The sequence below is a fragment of the Schistocerca cancellata genome, chromosome 1 (genome assembly GCF_023864275.1).
Source record: "Schistocerca cancellata isolate TAMUIC-IGC-003103 chromosome 1, iqSchCanc2.1, whole genome shotgun sequence".
Lineage (NCBI taxonomy): Eukaryota > Metazoa > Arthropoda > Insecta > Orthoptera > Acrididae > Schistocerca > Schistocerca cancellata.
Window position 1 is genome coordinate 65,636,710 of NC_064626.1, and position 18,925 is coordinate 65,655,634.

At 47.6% G+C, this 18,925-nt stretch overlaps 1 protein-coding gene across 1 annotated transcript in view; it reads left to right on the plus strand.

Annotated features, from left to right (window-relative positions):
* LOC126165126 (uncharacterized) overlaps positions 1–18,925 on the plus strand; it is a 204,140-nt gene that overhangs the window by 154,764 nt on the left and 30,451 nt on the right. The window contains exon 3 of the mRNA XM_049920295.1: positions 8,316–8,537. Within this exon, the coding sequence (XP_049776252.1) occupies positions 8,316–8,537 (222 nt within the window). The remainder of the gene's footprint in view (positions 1–8,315; positions 8,538–18,925) is intronic.

Genomic DNA, 18,925 nt, shown 5'->3' on the forward strand with positions numbered 1-18,925 from the left:
ACTGCATACGACCGAGGCACACAGGGCCAACACCCGGCATCATGGTGTGGGGAGCGATCTCCTACACTGGCCGTACACCACTGGTGATCGTCGAGGGGACACTGAATAGTGCACGGTACATCCAAACCGTCATCGAACCCATCGTTCTACCATTCCTAGACCGGCAAGGGAACTTGCTGTTCCAACAGGACAATGCACGTCCGCATGTATCCCGTGCCACCCAACGTGCTCTAGAAGGTGTAAGTCAACTACCCTGGCCAGCAAGATCTCCGGATCTGTCCCCCATTGAGCATGTTTGGGACTGGATGAAGCGTCGTCTCACGCGGTCTGCACGTCCAGCACGAACGCTGTTCCAACTGAGGCGCCAGGTGGAAATGGCATGGCAAGCCGTTCCACAGGACTATATCCAGCATCTCTACGATCGTCTCCATGGGAGAATAGCAGCCTGCATTGCTGCGAAAGGTGGATATACACTGTACTAGTGCCGACATTGTGCATGCTCTGTTGCCTGTGTCTATGTGCCTGTGGTTCTGTCAGTGTGATCATGTGATGTATCTGACCCCAGGAATGTGTCAATAAAGTTTCCCCTTCCTGGGACAATGAATTCACGGTGTTCTTATTTCAATTTCCAGGAGTGTATAATGCGAGGAAAGGAAATAGATCGTTTGCGAGAATGTATACATGACATGCGCCTGCCGATTGTCGCAGCAGCCTGAAAATGGGGACGAACTGCGATCCTGTGTACCCGACCCAGACCACGTCTCGCGCCGGCCGATGTGACCGTGCGGTTCTAGGCGCTTCAGTCTGGAACCGCGTGACCGCTACGGTCGCAGGTTCGGATCCTGCCTCGGGCATGGATGTGTGTGATGTCCTTAGGTTAGTTAGGTTTAAGTAATTCTAAGTTCTAGGTAACTGATGACCAAAGATGTTAGGTCCCATAGTGCTCAGAGCCATTTGAACCACGTCTCGCCTGCACACTAGCGTGTTGGCTCGCGGGATTCGTGTGGCACACACCACGCTCCCGCGCGCCCGTACAATTGAAACTGGCATTCAACGGAAAGTGCTACACGCTGCCGAGGTTCCCAAAACGACACGAGTCGGTCGTCAGCTGCTACAGCCTGTGCGGAGCGTTAGTCTCCGTACAGTCGTGTTAGAGACTATTACTACCTTCCTATGGATATGAAAGTGCTGCCGCCTGTGGACATTACACAAAAAATCCCGCTCTTTTCAAATATTCGTGGTAAAGATAGGATACTATCACGGATGCTACAGGAAAAGTGAGTCTTTCTTGATCAGCCCTTAGCAGTGTGGTTCGAGTAGGTGAACGATCATCCAGATTTAGGTGTTACGCTGTCTACGTACATTATTAAAAACAAATTTTGCGACGGTTCTTTCGTGCCTTGTTGAGCTGGTAGTTCCTAGCGACCTCCGACTGGACGCCACAACCGTCTTACTTTCATTCTGATTAAACTTCGCAATTCTACGTTGTCAACAAATGATCGAAACCAATCGACGAGTGCTAAGCGTATTTCTGCATACGAGAAACATGATATCAGACTAGATGTAACCTCTTCAATGTTCTTTGAGAATTTAAGCACGAATTCCGTGATGGTGCAATCTTTCAGACCTTTTGCAGACGATTTCTCCGTCATAATTTCAACTCCCCCTGTACAAATTCTATTCTTCTCGTGTTCCTGTTTGCAACTGAACTTCGTTGCTGACGACGGATGAATATCTGCCCACCGCAGGATGGTTAGAAACTGATACATGAGTGGAAGTTGTGCGCGCCACCTGTCTGTGAATCTTGGGAACTTTGTTATGTGTGCGTTACTGTATTTTCACTGTTTGTATATCATACACTCTGACATGGAAAGTGGCTACCAGTCGAGCAGTTGCCCACACGATCGTGGGAGACCACCTGGAAATCGCACTCACACTGGCCGGTGTGCCAGACACAGCCGCTATTCTGCCGCGCAGATTCGATTCTGGTCTTGCTCACTTCCTGTCTCACAATGCTATACGAACAGGTGTGAAGTCGTCTACAAAACGGGTCTCAAGACTCTCTAACACAAAAACTAGTTCTTCCCCACAAAATAACTTCAGCTTGGGAATAGGAACGCAGCTTTAATGCACTTCATGAACTGCCGAGTCACACTATTGTCGCCATCCTCAGCTGACGTACGTAATTAAAGTGCTGGTGTTCCGACACCTACAATGCAGGCTGTACACATCACAAGAAGCTGAAATATCGTAGGTATGTTCATTAATCGGTGCGCACAGGGTGTAAGCTAAAAAATAATAGTCCCATTTTCTGCCAGCATGTGAAAAAATGGCGCTGTCAGTAGTCAGACTTTGAAATGTGTCCTATTTTGACGTCAATATTCTGCTTCTCACTTGGTAATGTGTGCTGATTTCTTTTGTCAAGTGACTATTGGTGTAAAGAATTAACAAGTTTTACGTTATCCGTACAAAACGCAATGGCTATTAATAAAGACCTTCTGGCAAAGATGTTTTACCGGAACGGCAGCAACAGCAGCGCTGCACTGCGGGAATATCACCGACAGGAACACCTGCAAAGAGGGACCGTGTCAACAAATGGGCTGAAGGATATGATCAAGAAATTTGAAGAAGCAGGTGAATTAGGTGGTGCAGCAGGGAGGGGGAAGCGGCTCATGCGGCCCATTCCCGAGGCAGTCGTTGACGAGGTTGCTGCACCCGAAGCCGACCGTGCAGCAAACGCCTCAGGTTGTGCACCCAGTGCTCGAGCCGTGTAACAGGATTCCTGTCTCCACGTGTCAGCAGTTCAAAAGATTTTGCGGCGCATTTTACACTGGTATTCCTAAAAGATTCAGAATATGTATCAGATGAAGCCTCAAGATAGTCTACAACGCCGTGACTTTACCCTTCGCCTTCTGGCACGCATGGAAATGGATGACATGCGGCCGGGAAATATTCTTTGGATGGACGAGGCATATTTTACTCTGCACGGTGCCGTGAATGCCCAGAACTGTGGCATATGGTGTTCTACTCCTCAATATGTTGTCCACGAACATCCACTACGCTCAGTTCAGGCGTGGTGTGATTTCACAAGCTCCTCAATTGTCGGTCCATTTTTCTTCAAGGAGATGATACCTCGCCCGCCTGTTATAAGGAACTACGTGTGCAACACGTGATTCCAGCTTCGCAAGAACACAACTGTGTCCACTATTTTCATGCAAGATGGAGCGACACCACATGTCGCATGCCGGGTGAAATATTTGTTTTGAGAACCATTCGGTAACGACGGCATCACCTATAGGTAATTTCAAGATGCGTGGCCTCCCAGATACCCTGACCTAAATCCATGTGACTGCTGGTTGTGGAGATATCTGAAAGATCGAGTCTATCAGAGATGTATATGGACTCTTCATTATCTGAAGGATAACATGTGACGACATAGCTCTGTAATTACGTCAGATATGCTGCGAGATACTGTCGACAGTCCCGTGTCACCGTTGCAGCATGTTTCTGAGTCGGGGGACCATTCTGAACAAATGTTTTAACTTGTGACTGTATCCTAATAAATGTACCAGCACCACAGCTATCATGTTTCTGATCGTTCCTTCCATTTTCCTGTACCGCACCACATTCTGACTGCTTACAACGCCGTTTTTCACCTGGTGGCAGAAAGTGGAACTATTATTTTTGTAGCATACTCCGTGGGCGCCGCGGTCGAGGGATGTTTCACTGACCTGCGATGTATGCAGCCTGCACTGCAGCGCTGGCAACACCCTCAGTTTAATTATAACCACCTGCTATTAGCATTGCCTGCTTATTGCTGGCAAGGGTAGAAGGAAGGGTTCATCCTAGTTTCGAGATACAACATTCACCTGTATTCAAGCTGAACGCAGCTTCCGAAACGACGAATTCTGCAAATTGTTCTCATATCTCTCTGATGAGGCAGGACCGTGAGTGGTATAGTGATAGCGTGATTAATCGTCGTGGAATCTGCAGGGCTCCACGTGACATTAATGTATAAGGGCCAGGCAAACCACGAGGCAACGGTTAAGGAAGGGAGAGGGGGCATACGGAATCACGAGGACTCCCCTCCACACTTATTTGGTTCTTCTGTTTGCTTCATGGCTTCTTCATTTCCCCAGATCAGATCCCGACATTTTCCAGTGCCCAGCTGAAAACCACATCTTTGCGTCGGTTTCGGATCCGCTGTAAGGCATCATTTCTCCTACCGGATTCACATGTTGTGCAGAGCTCAGAGCAATGAGAGAGTCAGAGCAAATGAGAAACTTTCTATTGCAATAGCTTCTTACCTGCCCCTGTGTCTTCTGGACTCTCTCTACATCTCGACAACATAATACGTTAGTTGTTCTGGAAGGCAAACTAGGGAGATCCTATTAGGAAGAACAACTGTACAACCGAATGTGTTCCGCTGCGTAGATCCTTACATTTATGTGACAATAAAGTCTTTGTACGATTTTAGCGCTGGAAAACACGAACTTTTAAAAATATAGTCTTGAGCACAAAGTTTCCTGCAGTCTGCTGAGCCTAAACTCACTTTGGGTCTTCATCCCCGGCTCCTTACCCTGAGGTCCATTACTTCGAGCTGCATGAGTCATTCTTCAGCCCAGATCTCGAATGACGTGGTCGTATGTGACCGATTCCAGAACATCCAGGCCGGGCGGGGTGGCCGAGCGGTTCTAGGCGCTACAGTCTGAAACCGCGACTGATGACCTCAGAAGTTAAGTCCCATAGCGCTCAGAGACATTTTAACCAGAACATCCCCTCGAAGTTTGACGGTCCATTCCTCTAAATGCCAGTGACCTGGGTATTGTTAATGTTTACAGGGCCTGTCTTGCTGTATTCGCAGTGGTAGTTCGCCATCAGCTGCACACAGACGAAAAACTGGACCGATCCATTGGCTCCTGTTGGTAGCCTCATGTCCTCGTGGCGGACAGTATACAGCATCTTGAGGTAGGGACTCATGCTGATCAATAAACAACGCTGTCATAATCCAGCCGGGATCGTACGAATGCTCTATACAACTGCAGTAGAAAGGTAGGTTTCGTGTCGAATATTAGGCTCACAAATCATACACATACCTTAAAATTTAAAACACCGTCTTCCACTTTGATCTCTGGTAGGCTAAGGCTGAGTCGCCAATGGCTGAAATTTATAAAAATGACCGTGATGAGGACCTAAAATTAACTTTATTAGCACAATGAGTCAGTGATCAGCTGGCCGCTGCAGTCAGAAAAGAAAGTCAGCATGACTTTCCCAGAGCTGGCGTTCCCGTTGTTTCGAGTGCGTTGCAGAAGTTTCGCTGGGAAGCCCTTACAGATCCTCCCACAGTCTATCTCTCCCCATGCGGTTTCATATTTTTGGACTCCTGACGAGAGACATTCGTGCCTGTCGATTTGCTTTAGACCAAGAGATGCGTGCCTTGATATAATCATGGTTCTGTAGGCAACCACAAACATTTTTTCGTGAAGGTATTGTGCGTTTTGTCACACAGTCGGATAAGTGTATTAACAATTATGGTGATTACTCTTGAAATAATAAACAGTAAGTTATACGTACTTTTTAACCATCTGCCCCATTTTCATTTGACTGCTCATTATAAAACTGGCCCGGAAAATACATACAATAAAAAAGTTTTGCATCACCCCTGTTCCCAGAATTCCTGAAGAGAGACGTTGACTGTGGGTATTGTATCACAGACACAATGCCTTTCATTTTTCAGAGATTTCACAAAACCCGTCCAAAGATGTAAACAACCATACATGAGCAGCTCCTGTTAGAGAGAGGGGCTCCGACAGCCGATCAGTTCCAGTCATTCCACCAGGAAGGAGGTACATGGGTCGTGTTGTCTGTAGTTCAACCTTGTCCAGACGGTCGATACCGCGGTTCGGTCGCGTCCGCATTGTTACTTTGCGGCAGGAAAGGCTCTCAACAAGGGAAGTGTCCCGGCATCTCGGAGTGAACCAAAGTGATGTTGTTCGGACATGGAGGAGATACAGACAGAGACAGGAGCTGTCGATGACATGTCTCGCTCAGGCCGCCCAAGGTCTACTACTGCAGTGGATGACCGCTACCTACGGATTATATATCGGAGAAACCCTGACAGCAACGCCACCATGTTGAATAGTGCTTTTGGTGCACGCACAAGACGTCGTGTTAGAAATCAATCTGTGCGCAATAGGCTGCATGATGCGCAACTTCACTCCCGACGTCCGTGGCAAGGTCCATCTCTGCAACCACGACACCATGCAGCGCGGTACAGATGGGCCCAACAACATGCCGAGTGGACCTCTCAGGATTGGGATCATATTCTCTTCACCGATGAGTGTCGCATATACTTGCAGCCAGACAATCGTCAGAGACGTGTTTGGAGTCAACCCAGTCAGGCTGAACGTCTTAGACGTCCTGTCCAGCGAGTACAGCAAGGTGGAGGCTCCCTGCTGTTTTACGGTGGCGTTATGTGGGGCCGCTGGTGGTCATGGAACGCGCCGTAACGCTTCTACGATACGTGAACGCCATCCTTCGACCGATAGTGCAACCATATCGGCAGCATATTGGCGACGGATTCTTCACGGTCGACAGTTCGCGCCCCCATGGTGCACATCTTGTGAATGACTTCCTTCAGGATAACGACATCGCTCGACTAGAGTAGCGAGCATGTTCTCCAGACATGAACCCTACCGAACACGCCTGCGATAGATGAAAAGGGGTGTTTATGTACGACCTGAGCCACCAACCACTTTGAGGGATCTACGCCGAATCGCCGTTGAGAAGTGGGACAATCTGGACCAACAGTGCCTTGATGAACCACCAACCACTTTGAGGGATCTACGCCGAATCGCCGTTGAGAAGTGGGACAATCTGGACCAACAGTGCCTTGATGAACTTGTGGATAGTATACCACGACGAATACAGGCGAACATCAATGCAAGAGGTCGTACTACTGGGTTTTAGAGGTACCAGTGTGTACAGCAATCTGGACCACCATCACTGAAGGTCTCGCTGTATGGTGGTACAACACGCAGTTTGTGGTTTTCACGAGCAATAAAAAGGGAGGGAATGATGTTTATGTTGATCTCTATTCCAGTTTTCTGTATAGGTTCCGGAACTCTCGGAACCGATATGATGTAAAACTTTTTTTGATGTGTGTATTTCGTGCACTTTTAAGACGGGAACCCAACTTACACTGTTCGGCTTGGGTGCCTATATTGAGGTGCACGAAATACAAAGCTATTACAAATGATTGAAGCGATTTCATAAATTCACTGTAGCTCCATTCATTGACATTTGGTCACGACACACTACAGATACGTAGAAAAACTCATAAAGTTTTGTTCGGCTGAAGCCGCACTTCAGGTTTCTGCTGCCAGAGCACTCGAGAGCGCAGAGACAAAATGGCGACAGGAGCCGAGAAAGCGTATGTCGTGCTTGAAATGCACTCACATCAGTCAGTCATAACAGTGCAACGACACTTCAGGACGAAGTTCAACAAAGATCCACCAACTGCTAACTCCATTCGGCGATTGTATGCGCAGTTTAAAGCTTCTGGATGCCTCTGTAAGGGGAAATCAACGGGTCGGCCTGCAGTGAGCGAAGAAACGGTTGAACACGTGTATCTGGACATGCTGGAAAATTGGCTCATGCCACAACTGGAGACCGACAGCACCGACTTCATCTTTCAACAGGATGGTGCTCCACCGCACTTCCATCATGATGTTCGGCATTTCTTAAACAGATTGGAAAACCGATGGATCGGTCGTGGTGGAGATCATGATCAGCAATTCATGTCATGGCCTCCACGCTCTCCCGACTTAATCCCATGCGATTTCTTTCTTTGGGGTTATGTGAAAGATTCAGTGTTTAAACCTCCTCTACCATTAAAGGTGCCAGAACTGCGAGCTCGCATCAACGATGCTTTCGAACTCATTGATGGGGACATGCTGCGCCGAGTGTGGGAGGAACTTGATTATCGGCTTGATGTCTGCCGAATCAGTAAAGGGGCACATATCGAACATTTGTGAATGCCTAAAAAAACTTTTTGAGTTTTTGTATGTGTGTGCAAAGCATTGTGAAAATATCTCAAATAATAAAGTTATTGTAGAGCTGTGAAATCGCTTCAATCATTTGTAATAACCCTGTATTCTCCAGGTCATTTTATTTCGCTCATCCTGTTGTTGGTATCGTCCTGTAGGACGGTTGAGAGACTTTTTGCTTCTTAAGGCAGACCTCCAGTGATAACTGTAGACGACGAGATCTACTTTGCAAGCCGGACCTGAGAGGGCGTTGTGATCGTGTTGCAGGGGCCAGAGGTTCTTCGCGGCCAACTACTGCGCCATGTTCGTGGCGAAGCTGACGGGCCTGCTGGTGCTGCTGGCGGTGCCGAGCGTGCTGCGCGTGCTGGTGCACACGCGGCGCTCCGCCACGCCCATCTCCTCCTTCAAGCGCTACCTCTCCACCGTGTCGCACATGCTGCAGTGGTACAGCGCCAACGCCGACGGCGACCTCGCCGACCCCAGCTCCAGGTAAGCGCACCGCCGCCGGGGACGATGGGGGCGTACTGGTCTGGAAATGACGAAGTCGAAGCGTGCAAATGAAAATGAAAACTTGTAAATGTACTTTTGACCTCGGAACGTTCCGTCGGCCTTGTGTCTTTGAAGGTTCCGTGCCATCGCACAATGCCCCATGTGTCCACGGAGAGAATCCACACGCCGTTAGCGACGTGTGACGTGTGACGTGTGAGAGGAATTACCAGTCGTATTGTTCACACGATTTACTCGGAAACTTTTCCTGTCGATCCCGGATCAATCCTCTGCACCGCTGCACTATTAAATCAGTCTAAAAAATTTCTGTCTGCGGTTTTGGGAACCGAGCGAGGTGGCGCAGTGGTTAGCACACTGGACTCGCATTCGGGAGAACGACGGTTCAATCCCGTCTCCGGCCATCCTGATTTAGGTTTTCCGTGATTTCCCTAAATCGTTTCAGGCAAATGCCGAGATGGCTCCTTTGAAAGGGCACGGCCGATTTCCTTCCACATCCTTCCGTAACCCGAGCTTGCGCTCCGTCTCTAATGACCTCGTTGTCGACGGGACGTTAAACACTAATCACCACCCCCACCGGTTTTGGGATCCGTACCATACATTTTTCGAGAAAACGTCGGCATAGAGTCATAACAAGTGTTTCGTATTGAAATGTAACTTAATTATAAATCTGTTTAATGCAATGTTTACACTGAGTATATAACGGTTACAGAATAGATAAATCCCACGTTTCAACTACCGCTGGTCGCTGTAGGCGACGTAACGGCTTTAGGCGATTTTTCGTTTCCTTTTCGACGACGCTGTAGCTCTCGCGTTCGGTCGGCCCTGGGACTTTTTAGGTTTTTGAAATCCTTTCGACGCCAGTTTTCCTCTGTCTTGCGTTTCTTATAATGCCGACCACATTTATGAACCGTATGAGACGACATTTTTCACTATATTGTCATTTTATACCGACTTTCACTTAATTCCGGCGAAAATTTTTATTGTCCCACATTGGATGCTAGCAGTGTTTCGCAAGGTCTTCATAATGACATCTAAATCAGTGTCCTACCTAAACGCGCTTCCACGCTACATCAGTTTACGTCCGTGCACTTAACACTGGTACGTTTCGCGTCGTTGTGTCACTCTTTTCTATTATTATTATTAGTATTGTTATTATTATTATTTTTTTTGCGTAACAACGCATATATGAAAAGAGCCGCGAAATACCTTTTAGTAATGCTGTGCTATGAATTTCTTTATCATTACTTTTTAACAAAACAGAATATATTGAGTTCTTATTGTTCTGTATCTGGCCTTCTATTAAAGGAACATTTTTCGTGACTGTTAACTCATTCTAAAAATCAACATATCTTCCCTACTTTATAGTTATTGAAAATGAAAATGACTTTGTTATGAATACTGGTGTTACAGTTCGTATGATTGTTCAACAACAAGATTTTGCAGTGGATTTTGTTTCTCGGTAAAACGCCATTCAATACCACGACTAGCACAAGAACATGAGACTATTATTGAAAAAATACGTTTTCACTATAAAGTTTGCCAGATCAGAACCGAGCACAGCACGATTCCTATTAGATTTTGAAGGTACATTATCTTTTTTGTACTGTTAGTTATATATTATCAGCAGCCCGCGTCAACCTGCAACACATCATAAAATCTGCTGCTCTGCACTGCAAGTCCGGAAGCTAAAAGAAATAATATTATTTAACTATTACTTTCCCGCTTCCTTGCGGTGTGATAGATTCTATTTGAGGTAGTTTGAATGCGCCGCGGCAGCGGCTCTTTCGATCGCCGCGCAGCTCGGCACCACAGATAATATTGAAATAACTGAAAAATGTCTCAACAGGATGGGATAATATGCAAGCAAGCAATAACAATTAATAACGCAAATTTCATTTAAATAACTCTCTTCAAACATTTAAATACGTTAACTGTTACACACCTTTAAAATGCGCACGTAATGGCGTACATCTGTCTTGACAAAAGAATGCTACGCTAGCGTACAATACAACGTCACAGGATATCCTACTCGCTTAACTCCAAGAAGAAGAAGACAGAGAAATTAATGTTCGTCATGTATTATATACTAGTTACATATTTTAATCTTTGTTTGATATTTATCGTCTGTGGCGGTTTTATTACTCGCCGACGCAGATATTCTCTCAAATAAATAAAAAAAATACATAATTTTATACAATAACACAATATGATACATATAATTTCCTCGTTACTACATAATATGTTTTTTTCTACTAGACGTTACATACGACGATGTCACAGGCAAAACAAATACTGCGCAACAGACGGGAACAGACATCATCCGTCCTTTGTGAGCTCAACCACAGCTTACGCATTGTTAGTGTCGTAATAATTAGCGATTCAAATCCGCCCACGTTTCACCGTACGAGAAACTTCGACCTACATCTACATCTACATCCATACTCCGCAAGCCACCTCACGGTGTGTGGCGGAAGGTACCTTGAGTACCTCTATCGGTTCTCCCTTCTATTCCAGTCTCGTATTGTTCGTGGAAAGAAGGATTGTCGGTATGCCTCTGTGTGGGCTCTAATCTCTCTAATTTTATCCTCATGGTCTCTTCGCGAGATATACGTAGGAGGGAGCAATATACTGCTTGACTCCTCGGTGAAGGTATGTTTTCGAAACTTCAACTAAAGTCCGTACCGAGCTCCTGAGCGTCTCTCTTGCAGACTCTTCCACTGGAGTTTATCATCTCCGTAACGCTTTCGCGATTACTACATGATCCTGTAGCGAAGCGCGCTGCTCTCCGTTGGACCGACGAGCAAATGGACGGTTTTATAAAAAAAAAAATTTGTCATTGTCGTTCTGACACGCGAGTCACAGTTAAAATTTCCACTACCCCTATACCATTAACAAATGGCCTGGAACAATCCAGCTACCTTCAGAGAGACTCTTACACCCGACCAGTAGACTGAGAAACGAACACCGCAAACGGCCAAGATACCACCTCCAGCTGGTTTCCAAATAACTCTCGCCAACAGCCTCCCCCAAAACAACTATAGCACACTACTGCAAAATCAGCAAGTGGGAAAGACGAACAAAAGCGCGAAACTTCAAATTGCCCTCAGTGACACCTAGGTAAGTGCTCCTCGTTCACTTGCAGCCAGCTAAAGGCTCCACACTCTGCTGTGCGCCCTCTCCCACTCACCACGTGCTCGTGTTCTGAACTGCAGCACTGTTGTAGGAAACCGGCGGACTGCCTGTAACTCCGCGCTCGCCCACGGGAACGTGTTTCCGAATCCTTTCAGAGCCTTCCGAGCTGCAGAACAACGTTACTGATCGCGACTTGACGCACTAAACCTCAGCTGTGGCCCGCAGAGTCCCCCACACTCACGCGCGCTGCCCACCGGCCCCTCCACTGTCAGCTGTTTCAAACTTCAGGCCTTTCAGCCAATCAGCCAGAGGAGCATTTTCTTTTGCCGAGTCCCAATGACGCTAATTATACTCCTCAGTAAAAAGAGGCTTCATGCGATTTTTTTCAAAAATTCATTCCCAGTATATTCTGCAGTAAATTTACCATTATGAGACATTCATTTCCCGATAAGCCAACCCTGTAGGCCCCGACGACAACCTTCTTAGGAGGACTATGCAAAGACCAACCCACCGTCTCCAGGCCAGACAGAGCCCTCTCTCCAGACATTGGTTATCGGCTGTGGCGTCCACAGTAGGCATCACGCCGAGTCCGTTAGTGCGGCCAGGAATGATTTCTTACACACGGTTCTAAATCTGCAACACTTCTTCCTCCATCTTCTGTATAGATACAATTGTTGCACAGTGTTTCGCCGTGACCATCTACATCTACATCTACATACATACTCCGCAATTCCTGGCGGAGGGTACCTCGTACCACAACTAGCATCTTCTCTCCCTGTTCCACTCCCAAACAGAACGAGGGAAAAATGACTGCCTATATGCCTCTGTACGAGCCCTAATCTGTCTTATCTTTGTGGTCTTTCCGCGAAATGTAAGTTGGCGGCAGTAAAATTGTACTGCAGTCAGCCTCAAATGCTGGTTCTCTAAATTTACTCAGTAGCGATTCACGAAAAGAACGCCTCCTTTCCTCTAGAGACTCCCACCCGAGTTGCTGAAGCATTTCCGTAACACTCGCGTGATGATGAAAACTACCAGTAAAAAATCTAGCAGTCCGCCTCTGAATTGCTTCTATGTCCTCCCTCAATCCGATCTGATAGGGATCCCAAACGCTCGAGCAGTACTCAAGAATAAGTCATATTAGTGTTTTATAAGTGGTCTCCTTTACAGATGAACCACATCTTCCCAAAATTCTACCAATGAACCGAAGACGACTATCCGCCTTCCCCACAACTGCCATTACATGCTTGTCCCACTTCGTACTGCTCTGCAATGTTCTGCCCAAATATTTATTCGACATGACTGTGTCAAGCGCTACACTACTAATGGAGTATTCTAACATTAGGGGATTCTTTTTCCTATTCATCTACATTAATTTACTTAATTTACATTTATCTATATTTAGAGTTAGCTGCCATTCTTCAAATCAATCACAAATCCTGTCCAAGTCATCTTGTATACTCCTACAGTCACTCAACGACAACACCTTCCCGTACTCCACAGCATCATCAGCAAACAGCCGCACACTGCTATCCACCCTATCCAAAAGATCATTTATGTAGATAGAAAACAACAGCGGACCTACCACATTTCCCTGGGGCACTCCAGATGACACCCTCACCTCCGATGAACACTCACCATCGAGGACAACTTGGTCAGTCTGCGCCAAACGAGGTGGCTGTAGCAGTGGTGTAGCACTTGAGTCGTATTTGAGAGGAGTGCAGTTCAGATCGGCGACTGGCCGTTTCAGTTTAGAGTTTCACAATATCGCAGAGGGTAAATGCTGGGAGAAGTCCTTCGGATAACATGAGACTAATTTTCTTTCCTGGCACGAGCTTGTGCCTCGTATCCAATGACCTCGTCCTCGATGGTATATAAAACCTTAATCTTCTTTCCTTTTGCGATCAACACACGTACTGTTAGAACAATGTCACAGGCTGCGAGAATTCTTGGTAGGAGATCCCTTACAAGCCAGATAGGTGTGTCGTACCTAAGACTTTTCACATCTCTGGGTTCATACTATTTATTGTGTTACGGGAAAAAAAGTGAAGCACCACCAGCGATAGTGTTCGGTGCCGCCAACGCACGTTATGTGCATACTGACAGCTTGTGGTGTTGGCGATTCGTTTGTCAGAGTCATCAGAGGTCAGCTGGCATGCCGGAGGCCTGTCTTTCCACCCTCTGTTTTGACTGTGCGGGCAGTAACTGCACTGTGTTTCTACGTGAACAGTATTCGGAACATTCGTTCTGTGCTACAATCGTCCCCCACTGACATGTACATAGTTGTAACCGCGACCGGAACGGCCGCGGGGTCGCCGTGAACGAAAGCGCGGCGGGACCGAGCGGGTGGGGGGGGGGGGGGGGGGGGGGGTTGAACGAAAAAGGCGGACGGACGCGCACAACGACAGGCGGCTGGGCAAGACACCGAGAACAACAACACGCAAGAAGCAACGGGGTCACAAGCGAAAACCTCACGAACTCAGCAACGTTCACTCGTACACGGAAATGAGCGAAGTAAACACGGTGTCTGTAAGCGAGATATCGAGAGACTTGCGTGAATATTAGACTGCCTCGCTGAGTGTTTTTTTTTTCTTTATTGTAATTTTAAGCACCTCATACAAGGTGGGCTGTCAGCAGCATATTACGCCGCTCTTCAGCCGTAAGTGGTACATTAAGGTGACAGATAGGTGACACAAACAATACAATAAAAACGGCGGGCAAAAATGTAGATACAAAAACAAGAAACATGAAGCCGTTCACGCCGGACGAAAAAAACATTAACACTTGTTGACACGGCGCACATAACCCGGACGACTACGACGGCACACGTGAACAGTGGAGGCGTGACGACGAAAGAACACTAAACACAGACGAAGGCACACACACGAGACACTGATGGCGATGATCTCCGGCGCGCGAATGTTCACTGAGCGTGTGCGAGTCCGGGGACCTGCCAAGAGAGGAGGAGGAAGAAGGGGAGCGGGAGAGGGAGAGGGGAGAGAAGAGATGCCATGGGCAGGGGAGAGTGGGGGAGGGAGGAAGGGGGAGGGGAAGCCCGGGGGAAGAGGGGCGGAGGACGGGGGACGGGGGAAAAAGGAAAGAGAAGGGAGGGAGGGTGCCTAAAGGAAAGGAAACAGGGAGTGGGGGTGAGGATCAAAGTTGATAGGAGGGGTAAATGGAAGGGAGGAGGACATCATCAGGGAGGGGGAGCTGGCGAAAGCCACCTCGGGAGTGGGTAAGGAGGGTGGAGAGATGGAGACCGGGTGGGACGTGAGAATACAGGCGCGGCAGCGGGCGGGGTGTGAGAGGATCGGGGAGACGAGCGGTTGAGGAGGATCGAGTTTACGGGAGGTGTACAGGATCCGTATCCTTTCAAGGAAAAGGAGAAGGTGGGGGAAGGGGATGAGATCGTAGAGGATCCGCGTGGGGGAGGGGAGACGGATGCGATAGGCGAGGCGGAGAGCATGGCGTTCAAGGATTTAGAGGGATTTATAAAAGGTAGGGGGGGCGGAGATCCAAGCCGGATGGGCATAACAAAGGATAGGGCGGATAAGGGATTTATAGGTGTGGAGGATGGTGGAGGGGTCCTGACCCCACGTACGGCCGGACTTGCTGAGTGAGAGGCAGGCGCTTAAATACATGATAACGTACGCCGGTATTGCCCGCTGGGACCACGTGCTCCACAGTGGCGCCCTCACATTATACGCGGGCCAGCAGCGCGCGCAGCCACGGCTTACAGAGACCTCTAGTGGTAACCGAGGTCCGTGCCCGTCTGGCGCGGATTCGAAAACCGCGGCGCTCGCTACCAGACACAGACTCCCGTTGAACAGCTTCAGCCATCTGAGCGCGGTTGGTCTGTGGGCCTGTGGAAAACTCGATGGACATTTTGATGGATTGCTTCACAATATGGGTGCAAATTATCGGTGGTGTGTCGCTGCTATCAACAGTGGTATGTGGAACACTCCCACACCCGTAGACCAGGTTCTGGACGTTCGTATAGTACAGGCGCACGTCGAAGTCGACGCACTGTGCAAGCGGCGGTAGCCGCCAGAACATCACTCAGACAAGAAATACGGGTACACGTTGGGTCATTGGGACTATTAGGGATCGTCTGCTTGCAGCAGGATCAAGATCATGGGTGCCTCTTGCCAAGCTACCACTGACACCACTACACTGCCAAGCATTGCTACTCTGGTGTCGTGAAAGAGTCGACTGCACAACGAAATGGCGCTCTGTTGTTTTCAGCGATGAGAATAGATTCTATCTGTATGCGAGTGATGGTCATACACATTTACAGCGTAGCCCTGGCGAACTGCCTATTCTAGAGTGCATTCGCCCACGACACTTGGATCCCATTTCAGGCTTCATGATATGAGGGCTTAGCAGCTACAACTCGCCTTCACATTTGGTGTTTCTGCAGGGTAAAGTAACCAGTGCGCGATACATTGCACAAGCTATCATCCCTGTGGTACTGCCGTATCTCGACAATAAGGTGATGTCCGTTTTGAGCTGGACAATGATCTCCCTTATACTGCTCCTGCGACGCAATGTGCTCTTCGTGGTGTACAACAACCGCCCTGACGAGCAAGACCATCAGATCTCTCGCTAGCTGAACACATATGAGACATGGTGAGGCGCGAACTTACTCGTTCTCCAGGGCCTGCAAGAACCACTGCCGAACTGCAACAAAAGATGCAAGCTGTATGGGATAATCTATCGCAGATACCATTCGGCACCTTTACGATAGTTTGCATGCGAGAATAGAAGCCAACGTTGCCTCCAGACGAGGATACACTGTGTATTGATGCGATTGTTTGGGCATCATTTACTGTGGCGTGTGTGTTCCTTTGGTCTGAATTTGCTGTCGAATTCTCCTACAATGGCTACCTGTCACCTCACTTGTCAATAAAATTGCCCTGCCCTTGAAGGTGTTTTATTTTTTCCGGCAGTGTATGAATTCTTCCAGTGTGCCCATCAGGTAACCTCTAGAGCAAGTGTTCACGAGCAGGCGTGCAAACAGAGTGGGCTCTCCATCACGTTTTGAATCACATATGTTCATAAAGACCAAGTGTGCTTTCTTTCAAGAGTTTTGGGAGTGTGTCTCCCGGAAACACTACGTATTCTCGTTCACTTACGCGTGGAGGAAGGAGATACACTTGTTTTTGTACCGGTACAATGAACCTCATGACCACGACGTTTTGATGTATGGATCTTATTGTTGACACTCGCAATTAATGCGATAGGTATAACTTTCTGAGGAAGGGCACTAAGTGCCCCGAATCGGTAAAGGAATTAAATTCCTTTTATGCAAATTGTTGCTTTTTTTCTTTATAAGCAAGTACAATTACTGAGGATACATAAAATACTAAAAATAAAAAAATCTAAGTAATAATTGTTGTTTTTTTGTACTCAATAGAAGTTCTTCATCATAATCGAAGTCCGCCACCGCAGCAGTGTGGACAGCGCGCCGGCTTCTCATGCCGAGGGGCCAGGGTTCGATTCCCTGCTGGGTTGGAGATTTTCTCCGCTCAGGGACTCGGTGTCTGTGTCGTCATCATCATTTCATGTTCATCGCCGCGCAAGTCGTCGAAGTGGTGTCACCTCAAAATATTTGGACCAGGCGATCAGGTCTATCCGCCGGCAGGTCCTCGCCACACGACATTTCATTTTATCATAATCAAAGGCAAGAGTTTCGTGCTATTATTGATAAGTGCGAAAGTTGTTTCCAATCAACAGGAACATCAGATTTCCTGGCAGGTTAAAACGGCGTGCCGGACTGAGCGTCGAATTCGGGACCTTTGCCTTGTGGGGGCAAGTACTCTGCCGGTTGAACTACCCAAACACGATTGACAAATTCTCCTCACGGCTTTACTTTCTCCGGTAACTTGCTTGGAAGGGAGGAGACGAGTTACTGGCTGAAGTAAAGCCGTGAGGAGTGATCGTCAGTCGGGCTTGTGTAACTTACTCGATAGAGTACTTGCCTGCGGAAGATAAACGTCCCGAGTTCGAGCCTCGGTCTGCCACACAGTTTCAACCTGTCATGAAGTTTCGTGTGAGTGCACACCCTGCTCCAGAGTAAAAATCGCGTTCTGGCAACAGAAACGTGTTTTGTACGAGCTCGATGAAGTACCGGAGGAGGAAGCTAGAGCTTACAGTCCCGTCGACAACGAGGTCACTAGAGACGGAGCGCAAACTCGGATTAGAGGAGGACGGGGAAGGGAATCGGCCGTGCCCCTGAAGCGATTCAAGTAAATCACGGGAAACCTCAATCAAGATGGCTGACGTGGGGTTGAACCATCTTCCTCCCGAATGCGACTCCAGTGTGCTAACCACTGCGCCACCTCAGTCGTTTCGGCGAAGTACCGAAGTGATGTCTGATATGTTTTCAATACGCAGTCTTTTTTTAATTTTGTCTTTTTTATTTGAGGAAATTGCGTCTTTTAGTGCTTAATGATAAATGTGTATTGTTTTTTTAGTTTTACAAAAACATCCCTCTGTTTCACGTAACAAATCAACAATTTTCGAATAAAGTCTAAATTAAACATTGATAATTTCAATTTTGCTATATATATTGTTAACTTTTAAGTCACAGACAGCAAGGTAGTTACATAGAACAAAAATAGTCCGTAGGTGGCCGGCCGTGGTGGCCAAGCGGTTAAAGGCGCTACAGTCTGGAACCGCGCGGCCGCTACGGTCGCAGGTTCGAATCCTGCCTCGGGCATGGATGTGTGTGATGTCCTTACGTTAGTTAGGTTTAAGTAGTTCTAAGTTCTAGGGGACTGATGACCTTAGAAGTTAAGTCCCATAGTGCTCAGAGCCATTTGAACCAAGTCCGTAGGTTACACAGTCCTTTATATTTCCTTAGCCAGTTTAAAGACGCTTCATCAGTTCTGTTTCTAGGTGAATCGACGAGGGTCGTTCAATAAGTAATGCCCACATTTTTTTAAAAAAAAGCCATTAATATACATAGACAAACGTCCTTGTTGGTGCTTCACATATGATGTTTGTTCTGTGAGCCGGTGAGGTTTCAAATCGTCCTGGCAGAGGACAGAGCCGTAGTACAGCGTCAAAATGCCGTCTGCATACGGTTCACGTTCAGGCAGCGTGCTGTTATTGAATTCTTGTGTGCAGAAAAAGAAACTGTGGTGAACATCCATAATCGTTTGTGTACCTGTACAGTATATGCTGATGCTGCAGTTGATACGAGTACAGTTGGGCGATGCGTAAAGAAAGTTGCAGCC